We start from the raw sequence: 15,007 nt of genomic DNA, 5'->3' as shown, positions 1-15,007 counted from the left end.
ATTCTACCTGATAATTCTTTTCGCTACCGCAATAATCTTTAAAATAACTTTTATACGTCCCCTCCCATCGATGCGAGTCGTCAGCACTGACGCTAGAGGCTCATTTCGCAATGTAGTTTCCAATTGGATGGTTTTCTTGGTAATAACTCCGTAAGGGCGAGCTGAAAATATTTGTTGGAGCCGAAGCAAAATGCTGCAATCAATCAGCCCTAAACCTGTTCACTGTGACTTCGGCCGTCTGTTTGTGATACGAAGTCTTTTTTTGACTGGTAAGTGTGCCCCATTCATTTGACCGTTAGCACGTGCTCGACTACTGACAGTGATTCCTCGAAAGAATCGCTTGATTATGGCTTTGGCCTTTCAAAAGTTGAGTGCACAGATAGAGCAGGCTTCAATTTGACACCTCGATGTGTGGTACGACCTCCACCATTCGCTCTGTCTTTGTTTTCTGGAGGCAACAAGAAGACCGAGAAGAATGCGGTTGACAGCTGTTTTCCTCACTCCGTTTGTCGGGCTATTCTTCTCGGTTGGCAAAGCAAGTCCGGACGAAAGCTTGAATGATGATTTGTCTAGAGGGCCAGAATGTGAACTACATGGCAATTGCCGAAAGGCTCGCACGTGTACCTTGTACATGGCGGAAAGCACGATTCCGGGGGCAGGTCTGGGAATTTTTACTGCGATAGACCGCAAAATTGGAGAAAGCATTGGAAATGGTGATGTTCTTATACCGCAAGTGGACCTTTACTATCATCAGGCTGCCCGAAAAACCATAGCATCGGAGGATTACAGAGATCCCTTTGAAGACTACTTAAGTACGGTCCCGAGATGGGAATGCAACAAGAAAGCTCCCATCCTTTCGAATACTTGTCCGCGTTTGCGCCAGGTTTGGACGCCGCTATTAACTGTCACCTCGGGCTCGTCAACGTCGACAAGCTCGCTCCCGAGTACGATACGATGCCTTCCTGGCATCGGGCCGTAGATCCCGGCGTCGGAGCGATTACTCCATACCAAAACTGTTCCACGATTGCCAAGGAATTTATTCCGGCAGGTGGGGAGTTGTTTAAGCACTATGGGGATCAATGGTTTACAGGCCGCCAAGACATTTTTGGCTTGATGCCATTGCTGGAGGATTATCCCAGAGCTGAACAGTTTGCCATTGATTTTAATTCGATTGCGGGAAATACCTCGATGGACTTTCGACGCGATTTATATAAAATTGTCACTGACTTTCCGTTCGAGAGTCGCGTCACAAACGCTTTGCCCAATGATGTGTTGCAGGTGCCAACAATTGTGGAAGAAGGAATCCGCGCCGTATATCAGCCCCTAGCGACCCGAAAAGTGGAAGATTTGGAAGCAAATGGCCGCTGTTTGGATTATCTTGCCCCCCGTCCGTCAACTCTTCCGCAAGCAGGTCGTGGAGCATTTGCGACGCAGTTCCTTGCGGAAGGAACAATCGTTGCCGGAAGTCCCTTCCTAGTGATGGCAAATGGCGACTATTTTGACATGTTTGAAGCTAATTGGTATGACAAGACCTATCCTCCGGACATTTCCCGAAAAACTCGATCGCAATTGGGATTAAACTACTGTTGGACGCACGCGGACGCTAGTTTGTTTTTGTGCCCTTACGGCGCAAATGTAAACTACATCAATCACAATCCTGAACCCAACATTCGCGTACAATGGGCTCGCGCTCAAAGCATGAGACACAACGAGCAATGGCTTCACCAAAGTCCCACTGAGATGCTGGTGTCGTCCAGTCCGGGGCTGTTTCTCGATTTCATAGCATTGCGGGACATTGAAGAAGGGGAAGAAGTCTTTATTGACTACGGGCCAAAATGGGAATTGGCATGGCAGGCACACGTCGAGTACTGGACGACAAGCAACTACAGTCACAGCTATCAGTCGGCGCGGGTGTACAGTAAAGCTAATGCGAATAAACCCTTTCGGTCACAAAGTGAGCAAGAGGTGGATCCATATCCTTCTTACTACGAATTCCGCTGCTTAGATGTGGCTTGGTACTATCCAAAGCAGCATCAAAATGTCTGGATGCTATGGAACCGAACGCGAACTTTTGGTTTCAATTGTCGTATTTTGGAACACAGGACGTCACCTGAAGGGACTTTCTACTACAAGGTCGAGCTGCAAGCGCCGCAGCACAAGGATGTTTGGGGAGAACAATGGGACCCGTCCAAAGCAAGAGCGGAAACGTGGTACACACGAGACTCGTGGTTCCCACAACATCAAGTGGTTCTAGTCGACTTGGCCTACTCAACCGACATCTTCTTGTCAGACGCTTTTCGACACCCCATAGCGATACCAGATAGTATTTTCCCAGACGCTTGGCGAGGTTTTGTTGCGTAAGTATATTTATATTTGCTGCAGTGATCTTTGTATATATTACAGTCATTGGCTACATAATTAACTGCACCCATTCATTGTCACAAGCGGAGCAAAATCTCGGAATTCACAATCGCAACCTTATCATTTAGGCAGCAGGTGAGGGACAGGTGTGCCATTCGGCTTTGCAGCATGTGAACACTGTCATTTTAAATAACGGCGGGACCAAAGATGAAAAAATCAATCAAAGTGGATCGTCTATGAATTTCTTTTGCGTGTGGCTATCTTTTTGTTGACAAACGTTTTGTAGGAGTATCGAATGACATCAGTTGATCACATACGTACATCTTTCTCATAAGACCAAGGTCGACTAGATGTACAGCAGTAGAAATCCAAAGGTGAAATATACCTTCTGAAAGGGAGAGCAATAAATGAAAAGAGCACTTGCTGTTGATTCTCAGGTCGAATGGGATTCGAAAACGCAGACCTCGCTCGATTCAATAAGTAGGAGCTGTTTGCCGGTCCCAGCACGGAAAGGATGAAAGCGCCAGCCAGCCTTGCATTCGCAGTATTTTATCCTTCTCGTGAATAATAATAGTATGTATGCCCTCTTGTGAGCCTTTGAAACTCTTCTATATCTGCCTAGATAAGAGGGGCCAAGAGACTCAGAGAAAAGTCAGTGTTTCGTCGCAAATCGACATCTTGAATCATTTGGCATTGCGCAGAAAGGCCGCAGCTACGAAAGTCCACAATTTTTCCTTTTCAATACGAGTGTGCGTGACTATTCACCTTCATTGTTAACTGCTCCGCGTGTCCCTTGATTTAAAAGACTGGTCATCGCTGAAAATCCATCCCAAGCTGAGATTCTAATGCCTACCTCGTAGCGCCTTCCCGAGCCAACTGCGACCATCAATGTGGTGGCTGTGAAGGCAAAAACGCAAACTACTCTCACGACGTAACTCCGATTTGTTCATTGTACTTAGCCACGCACCATCTCTGGAGCACGCCTTGGCATCTTCACGGGTGTTGTCCGATTTTTAATGATGCCATCGGAAAGTGGGGAAAGTTGGGATCTTGCCAGTGTCGTGCCGGCGCGAGACGAGATGTGGTATACGAGAGAAAATGGTCCCTTATGAACTGGAGTTCATCTCTCTCGCATCCCTTGCCAAATTGGGACGCACCGTACAGGACGGGATCGTTTTTTGATGCCAGACGCCTTCCGCCATCCCATTGGGTTCCACGACGATGTGTTTCCAGAGGTATGGCGTGGATTCAACGGTCATTTCGATTGGTACACGAAGACAAAGAAGGAGCAATAAAATGTTAGCTTACTCACAATCAGAGGGCATTGTCTTACAGGACGCAAGTCATACACAATTGTTGGGGGAGTAGTTGTGTAAGAAGTCGGTGTCGAGCGTGAATTGCAATGAAGTTGTCACAGACATCATGTCGATTTAGAAGTATCTTGAATAAAATCTTGTTCCTACCAGTAAGGGCGACGCTGTGGACGGCGCCTTCGAACAAGGTGGCGGGCGATGCGGTCGACGTGTTCAAATATAATGGGGACTACCAGAACAAAGAGCAACAAGGATGCGACGTGTTCGGCTGTTCCAATGATGAGATGTCCGCACCAGCTCGGTGTCGCTCGGTAGGGAAATGCTGTGTACCACTGGCGCCATAGTGTGGACGAGAAGAGAGGCATCGCGGCGAGTAATATTACGTAATATGCCAGCATTCGACTGCCAATATGGGCGAAGGTCAAAAGCACAATCTGCGAAAACAGGATCCCCCAATCCGTAAGAAATCAAATTAGATCAAGTAAACATAGAATGAAAGAATCACAAATCAGAGGTGCTTACATTAGTGAATTCTTGTTTGCCAATTGTTCCGGATTGTTTGGGATCGGCCAACCGGAAGAATTCATCAACTTGTGTTCGATCCGGTGGATGGCAGGCGGCGACTCCAGCGTACCGGGCCAAGTGAAGATGAATCAACAGGATACCAGCGTATAGTTCGGTTGGTGTCAACTGTCCCGAACGGGAAGGATCACAGACTTCAAAAGCCCAATTGGAGAGACGTCGGAAATAAATTTGTCGAAGCTGCAAAAGATTGGACAGCGGATTTTTGTTGCGGAGTGGAGTTGACAGAATATGTTCTCGCTTCGATGGAGGCGACAAATGCTTTCCCAGTGTGCGGAGAAGCACTACTAATTGAAGGATTCGAGACACTTGAAACCAAGAAGCCGGAAAAGCTGTCTTAGTAGACGTAGCTTCTTTTAGAACCATTTCTGGAGCGGACACTTCTGGCGAAACGATATCCGATTCCGGTGCAGTTGATGATGTGGTTGTCAAATCTGGAAGGGTAGAGCTCAAATCTAAAAACGGCGTTGTTTCTTCTCGCACTCGAGGAGAAACGTAATTGAGCTGCTTCCTATGGCGTCGATACCGCAGCGATTCGCGAAGACATCTCGACCGCCCATTAGAATGCACTGGAGAAGTAAAGGCTATTGCTGAAGCTACGACGCAGCAGCAGATCGAAAGATAGTGCAGTTGTCTCATGACAACCTAAATCAAAAGTTGAAATCAGGACTACTCTGGAAATGCACTTCAGGGTCAGTATCTTTCGTGTTGCTGCCACAGCATTTTCTCATTATCTCGTACTTTGCAAACTGTCTGGTAAAATACGGCTTCGTCTCACAGAACAACACAATCAACCATTCGTATCCCGCGAAAACTTTCGAAAACCTCGTGAAAACGAACTCTCCGAAAATCGTTATCCAAGAATGTGATGGAAGATGAAGCACGGAAACCGAAATTCAATAGGACATTGGCTAGAGACAAAAAAATTACCACGAGGAATGCTAGTATTGGGCCTGATCTAGCGAAAAGTTACTGGAGGGTCACGACCTGAATTGGGTCACAAAGTTCCATTGATTCTCGTTGGAAGGGAAAGCTTTCGTGAGGTTCTATAGAAGATAACATGTGAAAAAGGCGCAATAGGTTTCCCTGTGCCGGTTTGTTTATCTAATTATATAAAAAGGTCCAAGGCATTAGCATTGGACATCGTATCAAACCCACGCATACCGGTTGATGATGCGTTGTGAACAGCTCGCGCGACATGCTCTAAAGTTTGCTCACAAATTTCAAAACAACACTTCCAGCATTTCTGAAGGTTTCAGCCCAACGAAACCATCACGATACAAGTTTCACCACCATGGTGCGACTGACGAATATCCTTCCCCTGCTAATGACCTTCGCGGCAAACTTGGCTTCCTCCAGCTTAGCTGCTAACAGCTCCAGCACTAGTGTCGAAAAAACGGTGGATGCCGAAACATTTCTGGAGCCGCAGACACAAGCTGCTGTAAGCATACCACACCGATCGCTGGCGGAATTCGATCGCATCGGGCTAGGAGTTGTGAAACGAACTCGTACGCTGAATCCCGGCGTCAAGGTAGAAGAGTCCTACACATGCGACACGTCTGCGTCTCGACTGAGCGATTGTCAGAACGAGTTTTGCTACCAGGTTGACGGTATTCCATGCCGTCAAAGCTATTTTTGTCCCAGCAGCGCCTCACGCGCTTCTTACCTCGATTGCTCAAACCTTCCCATAGATCGTAGCTTTAAATGCGAATGCAGTGGATCATGTGAATTTAATGTGAAGCCTGTTGCTTACAACGACGCCAACAATGGATGCTCTAACTTGGGCGCAGCCTGCAAAGGAACGGAGTGTACTTGGACAACACTGATGAGAAACGGTGCCACCATTCAAGGATCTTTGGAAGATTTTGTCTGCGACGTCAAGATCGATGGCAAGTCCTGTTCCTGTCGCAAGTGCGGTGACGACACGGTATCGTACGATTGTAGTATGCATACCAACGATTCCTTAGGCAAAGCCAGTTGCTCTGATACAGCGTGGATCAGGGATGCCATCGAGCGTAAGCAGCCCACAAGATCTCCGGTGAAGGCTCCTACGAGAGCACCTGTCCAAGCTCCCAGAGAAGTACCCGTAGCTCCCACAAGGGGGCAGGTGAATAGTCCTGTGTCGACGCCCGGAGATCAAAAGCCAGGGTCCTGGGATAGTAGGTGCAATAACATGGTCACAAACAACAATTTTGAGTCGAAGCTGACGGAATGGCGCTCTCGTGGCTCTGGATCCATCTCGCTTGTCTCTCCTGGTTACAAGTCAAAAACTGCGCTGCGCTATTCCAAGCGAAGTCGCGTGTGGGACGGAGTGGGGATAGGAGTCAGCAGGAATAGCTATAACGGATGCACTCCGCCGGGTTCCAAGTGGGAAGTACGTGCCCGATTTCGTCTTGTGGACCCAACCACGGAAAAAGGAGTAAATTGTCGCGTTAGTCCAAATGGAAAACCCGACAAGATGGGCTCCGACTTTTGTCCTCGCGTATCGATTTACCTTCGTGACAAAAATTGGCGATTGGAAACGTTCACTCTTGGAGATTATCAGACAGCTTGGAACGCCAATGTATTCAATGAGTTTCGCTCCGTCTTTGAATTCCCCGGCGCTTCAACCAAATGGAACCCTGAAATTCGCAACTTCCACATCAAGGTTGAGGACCCTAACCATGATCTCGATATAATCATGGACGATTTTTACATGGAGCGTGTGGCGTAGATCACAAACGATAAATCAATCTGGGGAAACAAGTAACAAAGTCATAATCAAAAGGCCAACTTCGAACAAGGAGTTCACCACAGTTTCTCTAGTGCTAGTAGTGCTTTGACTATCCGCTTTCTTTCAGCCATGATTTCAGCGACACGAGAGAGGGAGTCATCGCAGAAAACCAACCCCTTACCAGATTTCCTCGAATCAAATCCGTAGCATCTCGATAATCGCAAGTTGTTCGTGAAGTGTGCTCTCTCAAAGCCAATACGCAATTCGGTGGGGGACCGATCGGATTGTAGCAACATCGATCGAGGAATAAGAACCGTGTGCAATTGCGGAAGTGATTTTGACCCCAGAGCAACATCTGGCCTCTCCCTTGGATAGCATCGGAAATTTAGATAGGGTCGGATTTAGAGACGGGACAGGTTGTGTTCGCTGGTAAAAGTACAGCTCGGATGGCAAGCCCCATTCCTCTTCCGATGAGTGTCATGCAAATGTCGTACAAGAGCTACTCGTATCACATAGGGTGCTTTATTCACTGCCAGATATGACATCCATCATTCTGCTCATGCAAGTTCTCAGTCCCCAGATTTTCGGTACACATTCTTGCACGGCCCCCTTTATTCTTGGAACATGTGGAGCGAGCCAAATGAAAAATGCCATCAGGTCGACCATAATTAAAGTTAGTGATGAGAATATTTCCATTGAGGATTTGCTCATGACACTCGCCGAAAGCAATTCAACAGATATAGAAACGGAAAGTCTGGCCGCGTGCGGCAATCAAAGTACGTAGGTCACATTAGTCGATTTGAGCTTTCTCCGTTTGACTTATGTTCCCGGTATCGACAGTCTATTCTTTCGATCAATTTGATTCGTTTGGCGGCAGAATAGCTTTGATAAGCTGAAAAATGGACAATTTGGGGCCTTCACTCGTAGCATCGCTGGAGCTCCCGGTCATTGTTGTCGAGAGCACCGTTGCCGCCGTTTTACTCTTCTGCTCAATTATGGAGTCAATTTGCTTGTCTAAATCAAAGGCGGTCATCCATAAACTTTTGACTGGTTTGGTTTGTCCGATACGTCGGACGCGGTCTTCAGCTTGATGTGCGTCGCCAGGTGTCCATGGCCGGTCCAACAGAATCACTGTACACGCTGCCGTCAAAGTGAGCCCGACACCGCCCGCGCCGAACGTGCACACAAAAAACGCAGTCAATCCATTTTGAAAGTTGTCAACGAGTGCTTGCCGTGATTTTGCGACCGTTTCCCCAGTCAAGCAAGACCCTTGCCAACCCGCATCAGTCAATTTCTGGTGTACATTTTGTGCAACCTTGACAAAACTTGTAAAAATCACAATGGCAGGCTCTGCCTCTAGTATGCGCTTGGCGTATTCGACCGTCGCGTCAATCTTTGCTGTGGAAGCAACGAGACGTACCCGTTGTACGGCGCCCAAAATAGCTTCGCTACTTTTGGATTCTCCCGTCTTTCGATATATTTTGGCCAAATCGTGCAAGGCCTGTGTGTGCGCAAGCTGCTGACGGCTGCTAATAGGAACAACCGGAAATTCACGTGTTTGCGGCGGTAGCGCTTTTAGACAATCCTGCTTGGTTAAATGCAACAGATGCGATGAGACCAATGTGCGCAGCTGTGATAGATTGGAAGCTCCAGATGCCTTCCAGACTGGACGACTCCGTCCATACGATTCCGAATGGCCGGCGCAAAAATGCTGTTCGTACGAAAGTTGGTGACGCCCTAACGGATGTGACACGGCCTGTAACAAAGGGAAAAGATTGGACGGTTTGCCATTTTTCATGGGCGTGCCCGTTAACAGGAGAACGCCTCGGCAAGCGGGATGTGCGCACAAGACAAGCACATCCTTGGTTCGAGAGGCGGCCATACTTTGCATGCTATGCGCTTCGTCGGCGACGACGACAAAGGGTCGCTGATCCAAGTCGTGTTTGTCGAGGCGAGGTATTTTCCCCCACGAGGCAATGCAAAGACTCGCGTTATTGACGTTGTCCTGCACGTCCTTATCATCTTGTACGGACAATCCTGTGGCTTCGATTGCGGTCCGTTTCCATTCGTCTCTAAGCGAGACGGGACAAATAACGATTGTTTTGGTTTGTAGCGTCTTGGAAAAGGCCTTGGCCCAAACACAACCAATGAGGGTTTTGCCTAGTCCCATGTCGAGCGCGAGAATCATGCGCCGCATGAGCAATCCTTGGAGAATAGCCTTTTTTTGGTGCGAAAAAAGCGTCCACCCATTGAGTAGCGGTTGGGAGAGGGTAGCATTTTGCACTAGCGTTTGTCGGTGTTCGTCTTGCACAGGCTGGACGGTCGCGACATCAAACTGCAGCTTTTTGGGAAGATTGACCTGTCGCGGATCACTGGGAACATCCGAGTCTGGAGATGCCGGAGGCGCTGTGCGTTGCCAAGAAGAAGGGCGCATGGAAGGTGATACCGCCGTTCGAGACCGAGGGTGGGTTGAGGGCGACGACGTTGTCAGATTTGATTTGGACTTGGCAGGCGAAGAAGAAACCGAAACAGCAAACAAAGAGGGATCGGAGCTGCAGTTGCCAGCCCACGAAGCTGGTCGTAAGGACGCTAATGTCGGGAGAGCGACAGAGGATCGAGACGAAAGGGAAGGAACCGACGCTGTATTCGTAGGTCGCGGAGGGGGCTTGAGCCGAGTCGGATCAGATGTTAGTCGAGTGGACGGATGCTCGTAGACAGCATCCGGAGGACCTCGTTTTGTAGACATAAGACTTTTGCTGGGTGAGTGCCGAGGAATAGACGCTGCCGGTATGGGAATCTCTGTAACGGCGCTTTCGTGACCGGAATGCAGAGTGGAATGAGATTTGGTGTTCATGTGCGATTCCGGCGTCGCTTGTTCCATCATGGCAACGGCAGCTTCCCAATCGATGCCCCCATCATCAAAAGAACTGATAGTCGATTGGGCCGTTTGCTTTGGCTTCTCCGCAGACATAATTGTGGTAAGTCTTCGATTCAATGGTGATGTGCCGGATGCCGTTGTGGGTTGTGGCGGAACACGGCAGCGATCACCATTGCTGTCGTTTTGATTTTCCGATGGGTTCTGGCACTTGCAGTCACTCCGTTCGCGGTCCCAACTCGACCTTGGCCGTTTCAAGGAAGCTTTCGGCTTGGCGTATGGGTTGCGAATAGCCACCATGGGTAACGAACCCGCAACGGGAATTACAGACTCCAAAAACCGGCACCGAAATACCGGTAGACCTTGACGATTGTTTTCTCCATGGCCCCGAAAACGTACCCTTCGGTTCTTGACGGGCAACATTCACAGTCAAGAATTCCGTTTGATTGTGACATTGGTACAATTATCGGAAATGTCGTTCGGATACAAACTTTGAGCTTGACTTTCAAAGCAGTTGTACGAATGATATATATTGATATGTGAATAAAACGGCTGTCGGTAGTATATGCGAAAAGTGTTTGCTTTTCCCGGAACTTCCTCTGTTTTTCGTTTTACAGTTCGCTCACATCCGTGTATACTCACACTCAGAATCAAATGGTTTGGACGATCGCAAGAACAGTCAGTTTGAGGATCACTCATGAACATGGACACATGTTTGTATATGCTTGCATCTGTTTGTAGGTAGCCTTTGGATTCGATTCCGCACACGGGTACAATCGCCTCTTGGCATCTGTAAACTTTGCATTTTGTCACACATCCAGGTTTACTGCTGCCTTTCCCCTCCTCGTTGGCACAAAATGAAGGAAATCTACGCTCGACTGGAAACGGTACGTCCGGGACGCACATTATTTGTACGTCAAGTCTCCATGGGACAAGAAAATAGCGCCACGCGCCTGCAGCTTGTGTGTGTGCACGGTCTCTGTGGAACCGAGCGACATTTTCTACCCTTCTTGCACGCTCTGGATCACGCGGTAGCGTCCAACGATATATGGCTCCAAAGCATATCGTACGATTGGATGGGATGTGGGAAGTCACCGTTGATACCATCCTTTGACGCCTACCATAATCGAGAAACCGAGGCGGATTTGTTGGCCGTTCTACAGCGACTCGATTCATCGGTACCCACCGTCTTACTCGCGCATTCGTACGGTCCCAGTATCGTTGCGCAAGTTTTGCCGCAAATCACTTCCCAGTTGCGCTTGGTGGGTATTGTTTGGGTATCGACGGCCTTGAAGAGCGATACCATAACCTTCTTAGCCGATGGTGGTCCCCCGCTGATGAAATTGCCCACCTTTGTCTTGCGCTGTATGCAGCCTTCGTTAACGAACAGCTTTGTCCAAGCGGCCGTGCTCGACTCCCATACCGACGTACAAACCGTAGTCCGGAACGACAGCAACGCCAACGACATGTGGGTCGCCAAGTGCTACCATCGGCATACTTGCTGGGCGCACGTCGACTTGGTACAGAACCTACCAATCGATCATTTGGTTCTGCACGGAGCCGAGGATGGATTGTTGCCAATTACGGCCGGGCAGGATTTGGCGAATCGACTCGGTACCGAGTTGATTGCGATTGACCAGGCGAGCCACATGCTAATGCTGGAACAGCCAACGAAAATGGCTACTGCCGTCGCGGCCTTTCTATCGCAACGTTTTGCCGCACCAACTGCAGGAAGCGTTCCCACCTCTGCAGCCTAATCCAACGACGTGACGGGAAGACTTACAACAACAACATAATGGGGAGTATGTATTGTGACTATCTACTACTTAAACGAATGCGTCCTTTTAGGCCTCGTCGGGTAGTCGCAACAATTCGTGTACATGTTCGTCTTCAAACTCCACGCGCAAACACAAAAAGGCTTTCGTGTCGTCTAGTTTCAAATCCCACAGTCCTTTGCGTTTGCTGGCCGAAACCAAATCCACCACGTCGTCCAAATCGTCCACACAGACAAGTTTCGCGATCTGGATCAAGCGCGCCAAGGCCGGACAGGATTTAGTCAAGCCCACATTAGAAGACGCCGTGTCGTCGCTCAAACGCGATTTTGTGTACGAAACCAAATCGCGCACATCGGCATCCAACAAGAAGGCACCCAAGGCCGTCAGGGGGCATTTACGCAGGTACGTTTCCAAGCGCTTGGCCGCTGTACCCATGACTTGAAAGAGTAGCGCATCCCACAGACGTGGCGCTAAGTGAATACGCAACGGTTCCAAAAGCTCGTCCAGTAGGACACACAGACGGGAAACGTAACTCTCTCCCAGTTGTGCCAAATTGTAAGCGTCTTCGTCTAAATTGTAATTCATTCGCATGGTCACCTTGTCTGTGGACTTGGATCCCACACCCATGAATCCGGAGCTTTCGCCACTACCACCAACGGCGTCTCCAACGATTGCGCGGATACGCGTTTTCAAAACCGATTCGAGATTTTCTACAGTTCCGTCGGACGCCATGCGGAAGCGTTCCGTCACGGTACCCAACGATTTTACACAAAGCTGCAACTGCTCCGTGTCGTGTGTGTTCGGAGGAAATCCCTTGGCGATGGCCTCACTTAAGACGCTTTCGAGTTGGTCTACGTGCCCAACCGCCACTTCCAAATCGTTCAACATGGCACAGGCCCGGGCAATCCCTCGCTCCACTTCCTGCTTCTGTTGGAGATCGTCCGCTGCGGCCGTGCTTTTCTTCTTGTGTGCACTAGTCGTCACACCAGCGTTGACTACGGCGTGACTGACTTGCGTTCCTTGGCGCAACAACGTGTGTGCGTTGAAAATACCGCCCGAACCCGCCAGGAGTCCGTCACCGGGCTTGAGTACCGCAACTCCCGCCTCTTCCGCTCGTTGCGATAACACTTCCAATAAGACCAAGAGGCAATCCACGCCAAAGTTGGTCATGGCCGACGCTGTTCCGGTGTGTCCCGTGGCGAAAGCACGTTGGGTACCTCGTCGAGTAGCGTACAGGCAAGTCTCCACCAAGGCCGTTTGTAGCGCTTTCGACGGAAAGGAAGAATTGCCATTCCCGTGGTTGGTGCCACCGGAAGCCATGCCCAAGGGTCGATAGTATCGCGGGTCGTCCTCGCTGGCGTGAAAGGCACGTTGCATACTAGCCATCAACAAGCAGCGTTCGATACTCGCATACTGCCCACCCACTTCGGCTAGGGCCAGATGCAAATTGGTGCGGGTTGGCAGAATTTCAATTGTTTCCATCAAGTCTACGGGCGTACCGTCGTTCTCCCATTCGCGTGAGAACGATTGTTCGTGTCGCATAGTGCGGGCCTTTTGTACTTGATCACAGGTATGCTGAACAAAGCGCAAATAGGATTCGACGTGCTGCAAGCAGGTCGCGACTTCCTGCATAGTTGCGTCCACGTCCGTGAGGGATCCCACGAGGGCACCAAAGCCGGCATCGTCGGCTTCCGCCGCTGCGTCGTGTGCATCGACGGCTGTCCGCCCCGTGTAGCGTTCTTCCAAGTCGGCGGCGATGCGCTGTGCTTGCGTGCTGACCGAGGCTAAATCCCTCGATTTTTGGAAGCGTTCCAGCATGGGCAAGACGGTTTCTTCCACTTGGACGTGTACCAACTGCACAACGGCCACGTCGCCTTGGGCCTTGTACAAGTAGGATGAAACCATGGGCAAGTGGTGGCGCAAGACGTGTACCGCAGCGTTGTATACCTTGGCCATGGGGACGTAGGGTGGTACAGTGTTGGACGGCCCGTTGGAATTCTGCGACTGACTGTGCGTTGGATCGAGAGCTTGCCGAATGGAGGATTGCAACAAAGACTTGAGAAACTGCAAATAGAGTCGGACAGCCTCGGACTCGAGTTGTAAGGAACTGAGTATAGGTGTGTACTTTCCGAGGGCCTGCAAGTCCCCTTGTTGCACCGCGTGTTCATAATTCTGCAAGAGTATGATTTTGGTCGTTTCGTACGTTGTGCTGAGCTGTTGTAGAGAGTATTCTCCGGCGTACGCCCGTACACGAGGATCCATTGCGGGATCGTCGTTTTCGGAGTGTGTCGCACGAGGATCGGTACCTGGTGGTGGAGCTTGTTGTTGTTGTTGGTGCCAGGCTAGCCAAGGCGTAATGGCCTGGGCAACCTGTTCGTACTGTTGCGACTGCAAGGCACGGGCTGCCCGATCGGAATTCGTACGCAAGGTGAGAGCGAGATGTACGGCTGCCGCGTGCGCGTCGAATTCGGCCTTTTCCTGCTCGAGTAGCCGAATTTCTCGCGAAGCTGCCGATCCGCCCGAAGCAATCTTGGTCAAGGAATGATGAATGGAATCCGCACAAGCCGTAGTATTGTGTACGGGATGCGATTCTCCCAACGTCAAGAGTTCCGGAAGTTCCGTAAGGAAGCCAGACAAGTCGCGTTCCAGAGTCTGGGTCAACACGACGGCCTGGTGACGGGCGGCTAGGGACAGTGCACGCAGAGCGGCCTCGGGGTCGTCACTCTCGAGCGCTTCCACCATGGTTTTCGGAACGGGCTTCGACTGGTCTTCCAGAATGGTCACCAGCGGCTTTTTGTTGGGAGACGCCGACGCCGTCATTGTAGAGATGGAAAGGGAAAGAGCACGCTGGGGTGTCGAGTTTGGGTTACGAATTACAGTTACTGTTCGTGTTCTCCAATGATGATGTTGTCGTGTTTGTTGATTACTGTGAACAGTCAACGTTCGTTCTATTGATTCATTGTTGTCTATTCTAGTAGTATTGCGCCATGGTGCGGACAGGGAAGCAACTCCTTGCGCGACCGACGATGGGGTCATTCCGCACAGGTCGCTTTATACAGGGTTAGGGGTATGGGATGATCCTGAAATGTGACACCGACCATCGTGTCGTATAATTATCTCCAGCGAAAACTGACGGACAATTACTGGAACCGTGGTTCGCGTGAATACCGATAGTTGGTACTCGGGAAGACACAGTCGCCAAAGCACGGTCGACTTCCCTTCGGTGCTTTCTTGAGTAGATTGGGATGTCCGGGAGCTGTCTGCAGAGTTGTCAGATAACGGTACCAATGTAACTGTACGAAAATACACTATTCCCGTTCACGCCCAAAAATTACCGACACACGCGGCAGAGAATTCACGGATTGTTTGATTGTGATGCTTGCCTTTC

The 15,007-nt window shown here is 49.8% G+C and overlaps 5 protein-coding genes across 5 annotated transcripts; 2 read left to right on the top strand and 3 right to left on the bottom strand.

Moving 5' to 3' along the window:
• Positions 1-390: 390 nt before the first annotated feature.
• PHATRDRAFT_46010 (predicted protein) lies at positions 391-2,361 on the top strand (the record flags this gene model as incomplete). Its single annotated transcript, XM_002180316.1, has 1 exon — positions 391-2,361. Exon 1 carries the CDS (start codon positions 826-828, stop codon positions 2,359-2,361), a length of 1,536 nt encoding a protein of 511 aa, XP_002180352.1. The 5' UTR covers positions 391-825.
• A 785-nt stretch (positions 2,362-3,146) lies between these two features.
• PHATRDRAFT_46009 (predicted protein) lies at positions 3,147-4,989 on the bottom strand. Its single transcript, XM_002180113.1, has 2 exons — positions 4,197-4,989; positions 3,147-4,108 (listed from the first exon to the last, which is right to left on the bottom strand). The coding sequence occupies exons 1-2, from the start codon at positions 4,893-4,895 to the stop codon at positions 3,821-3,823; spliced, it is 987 nt and encodes a 328-aa protein (XP_002180149.1). The 5' UTR covers positions 4,896-4,989; the 3' UTR covers positions 3,147-3,820.
• Positions 4,990-6,163: 1,174 nt separating this feature from the next.
• Positions 6,164-10,144, bottom strand: PHATRDRAFT_46007 (predicted protein; the record flags this gene model as incomplete). The annotated part of the gene is made up of 2 exons (XM_002180112.1): positions 6,164-6,648; positions 6,751-10,144. One exon carries the CDS (start codon positions 10,142-10,144, stop codon positions 7,823-7,825), a length of 2,322 nt encoding a protein of 773 aa, XP_002180148.1. The 3' UTR covers positions 6,164-6,648; positions 6,751-7,822.
• A 360-nt stretch (positions 10,145-10,504) lies between these two features.
• PHATRDRAFT_46006 (predicted protein) lies at positions 10,505-11,601 on the top strand (the record flags this gene model as incomplete). The annotated part of the gene is made up of 1 exon (XM_002180315.1): positions 10,505-11,601. Exon 1 carries the CDS (start codon positions 10,702-10,704, stop codon positions 11,599-11,601), a length of 900 nt encoding a protein of 299 aa, XP_002180351.1. The 5' UTR covers positions 10,505-10,701.
• Positions 11,602-11,688: 87 nt separating this feature from the next.
• On the bottom strand, positions 11,689-14,439 carry PHATRDRAFT_46005 (predicted protein; the record flags this gene model as incomplete). The annotated part of the gene is made up of 1 exon (XM_002180111.1): positions 11,689-14,439. The coding sequence occupies one exon, from the start codon at positions 14,437-14,439 to the stop codon at positions 11,689-11,691; it is 2,751 nt and encodes a 916-aa protein (XP_002180147.1).
• Positions 14,440-15,007: the final 568 nt, after the last annotated feature.

The sequence above is a fragment of the Phaeodactylum tricornutum genome, chromosome 8, assembly GCF_000150955.2.
Source record: "Phaeodactylum tricornutum CCAP 1055/1 chromosome 8, whole genome shotgun sequence".
NCBI classification, from domain to species: domain Eukaryota; phylum Bacillariophyta; class Bacillariophyceae; order Surirellales; family Neidiaceae; genus Phaeodactylum; species Phaeodactylum tricornutum.
The sequence above is the reverse complement of the archived record's forward strand: the minus strand, read 5'-3'. Positions and strand labels throughout refer to the sequence as shown.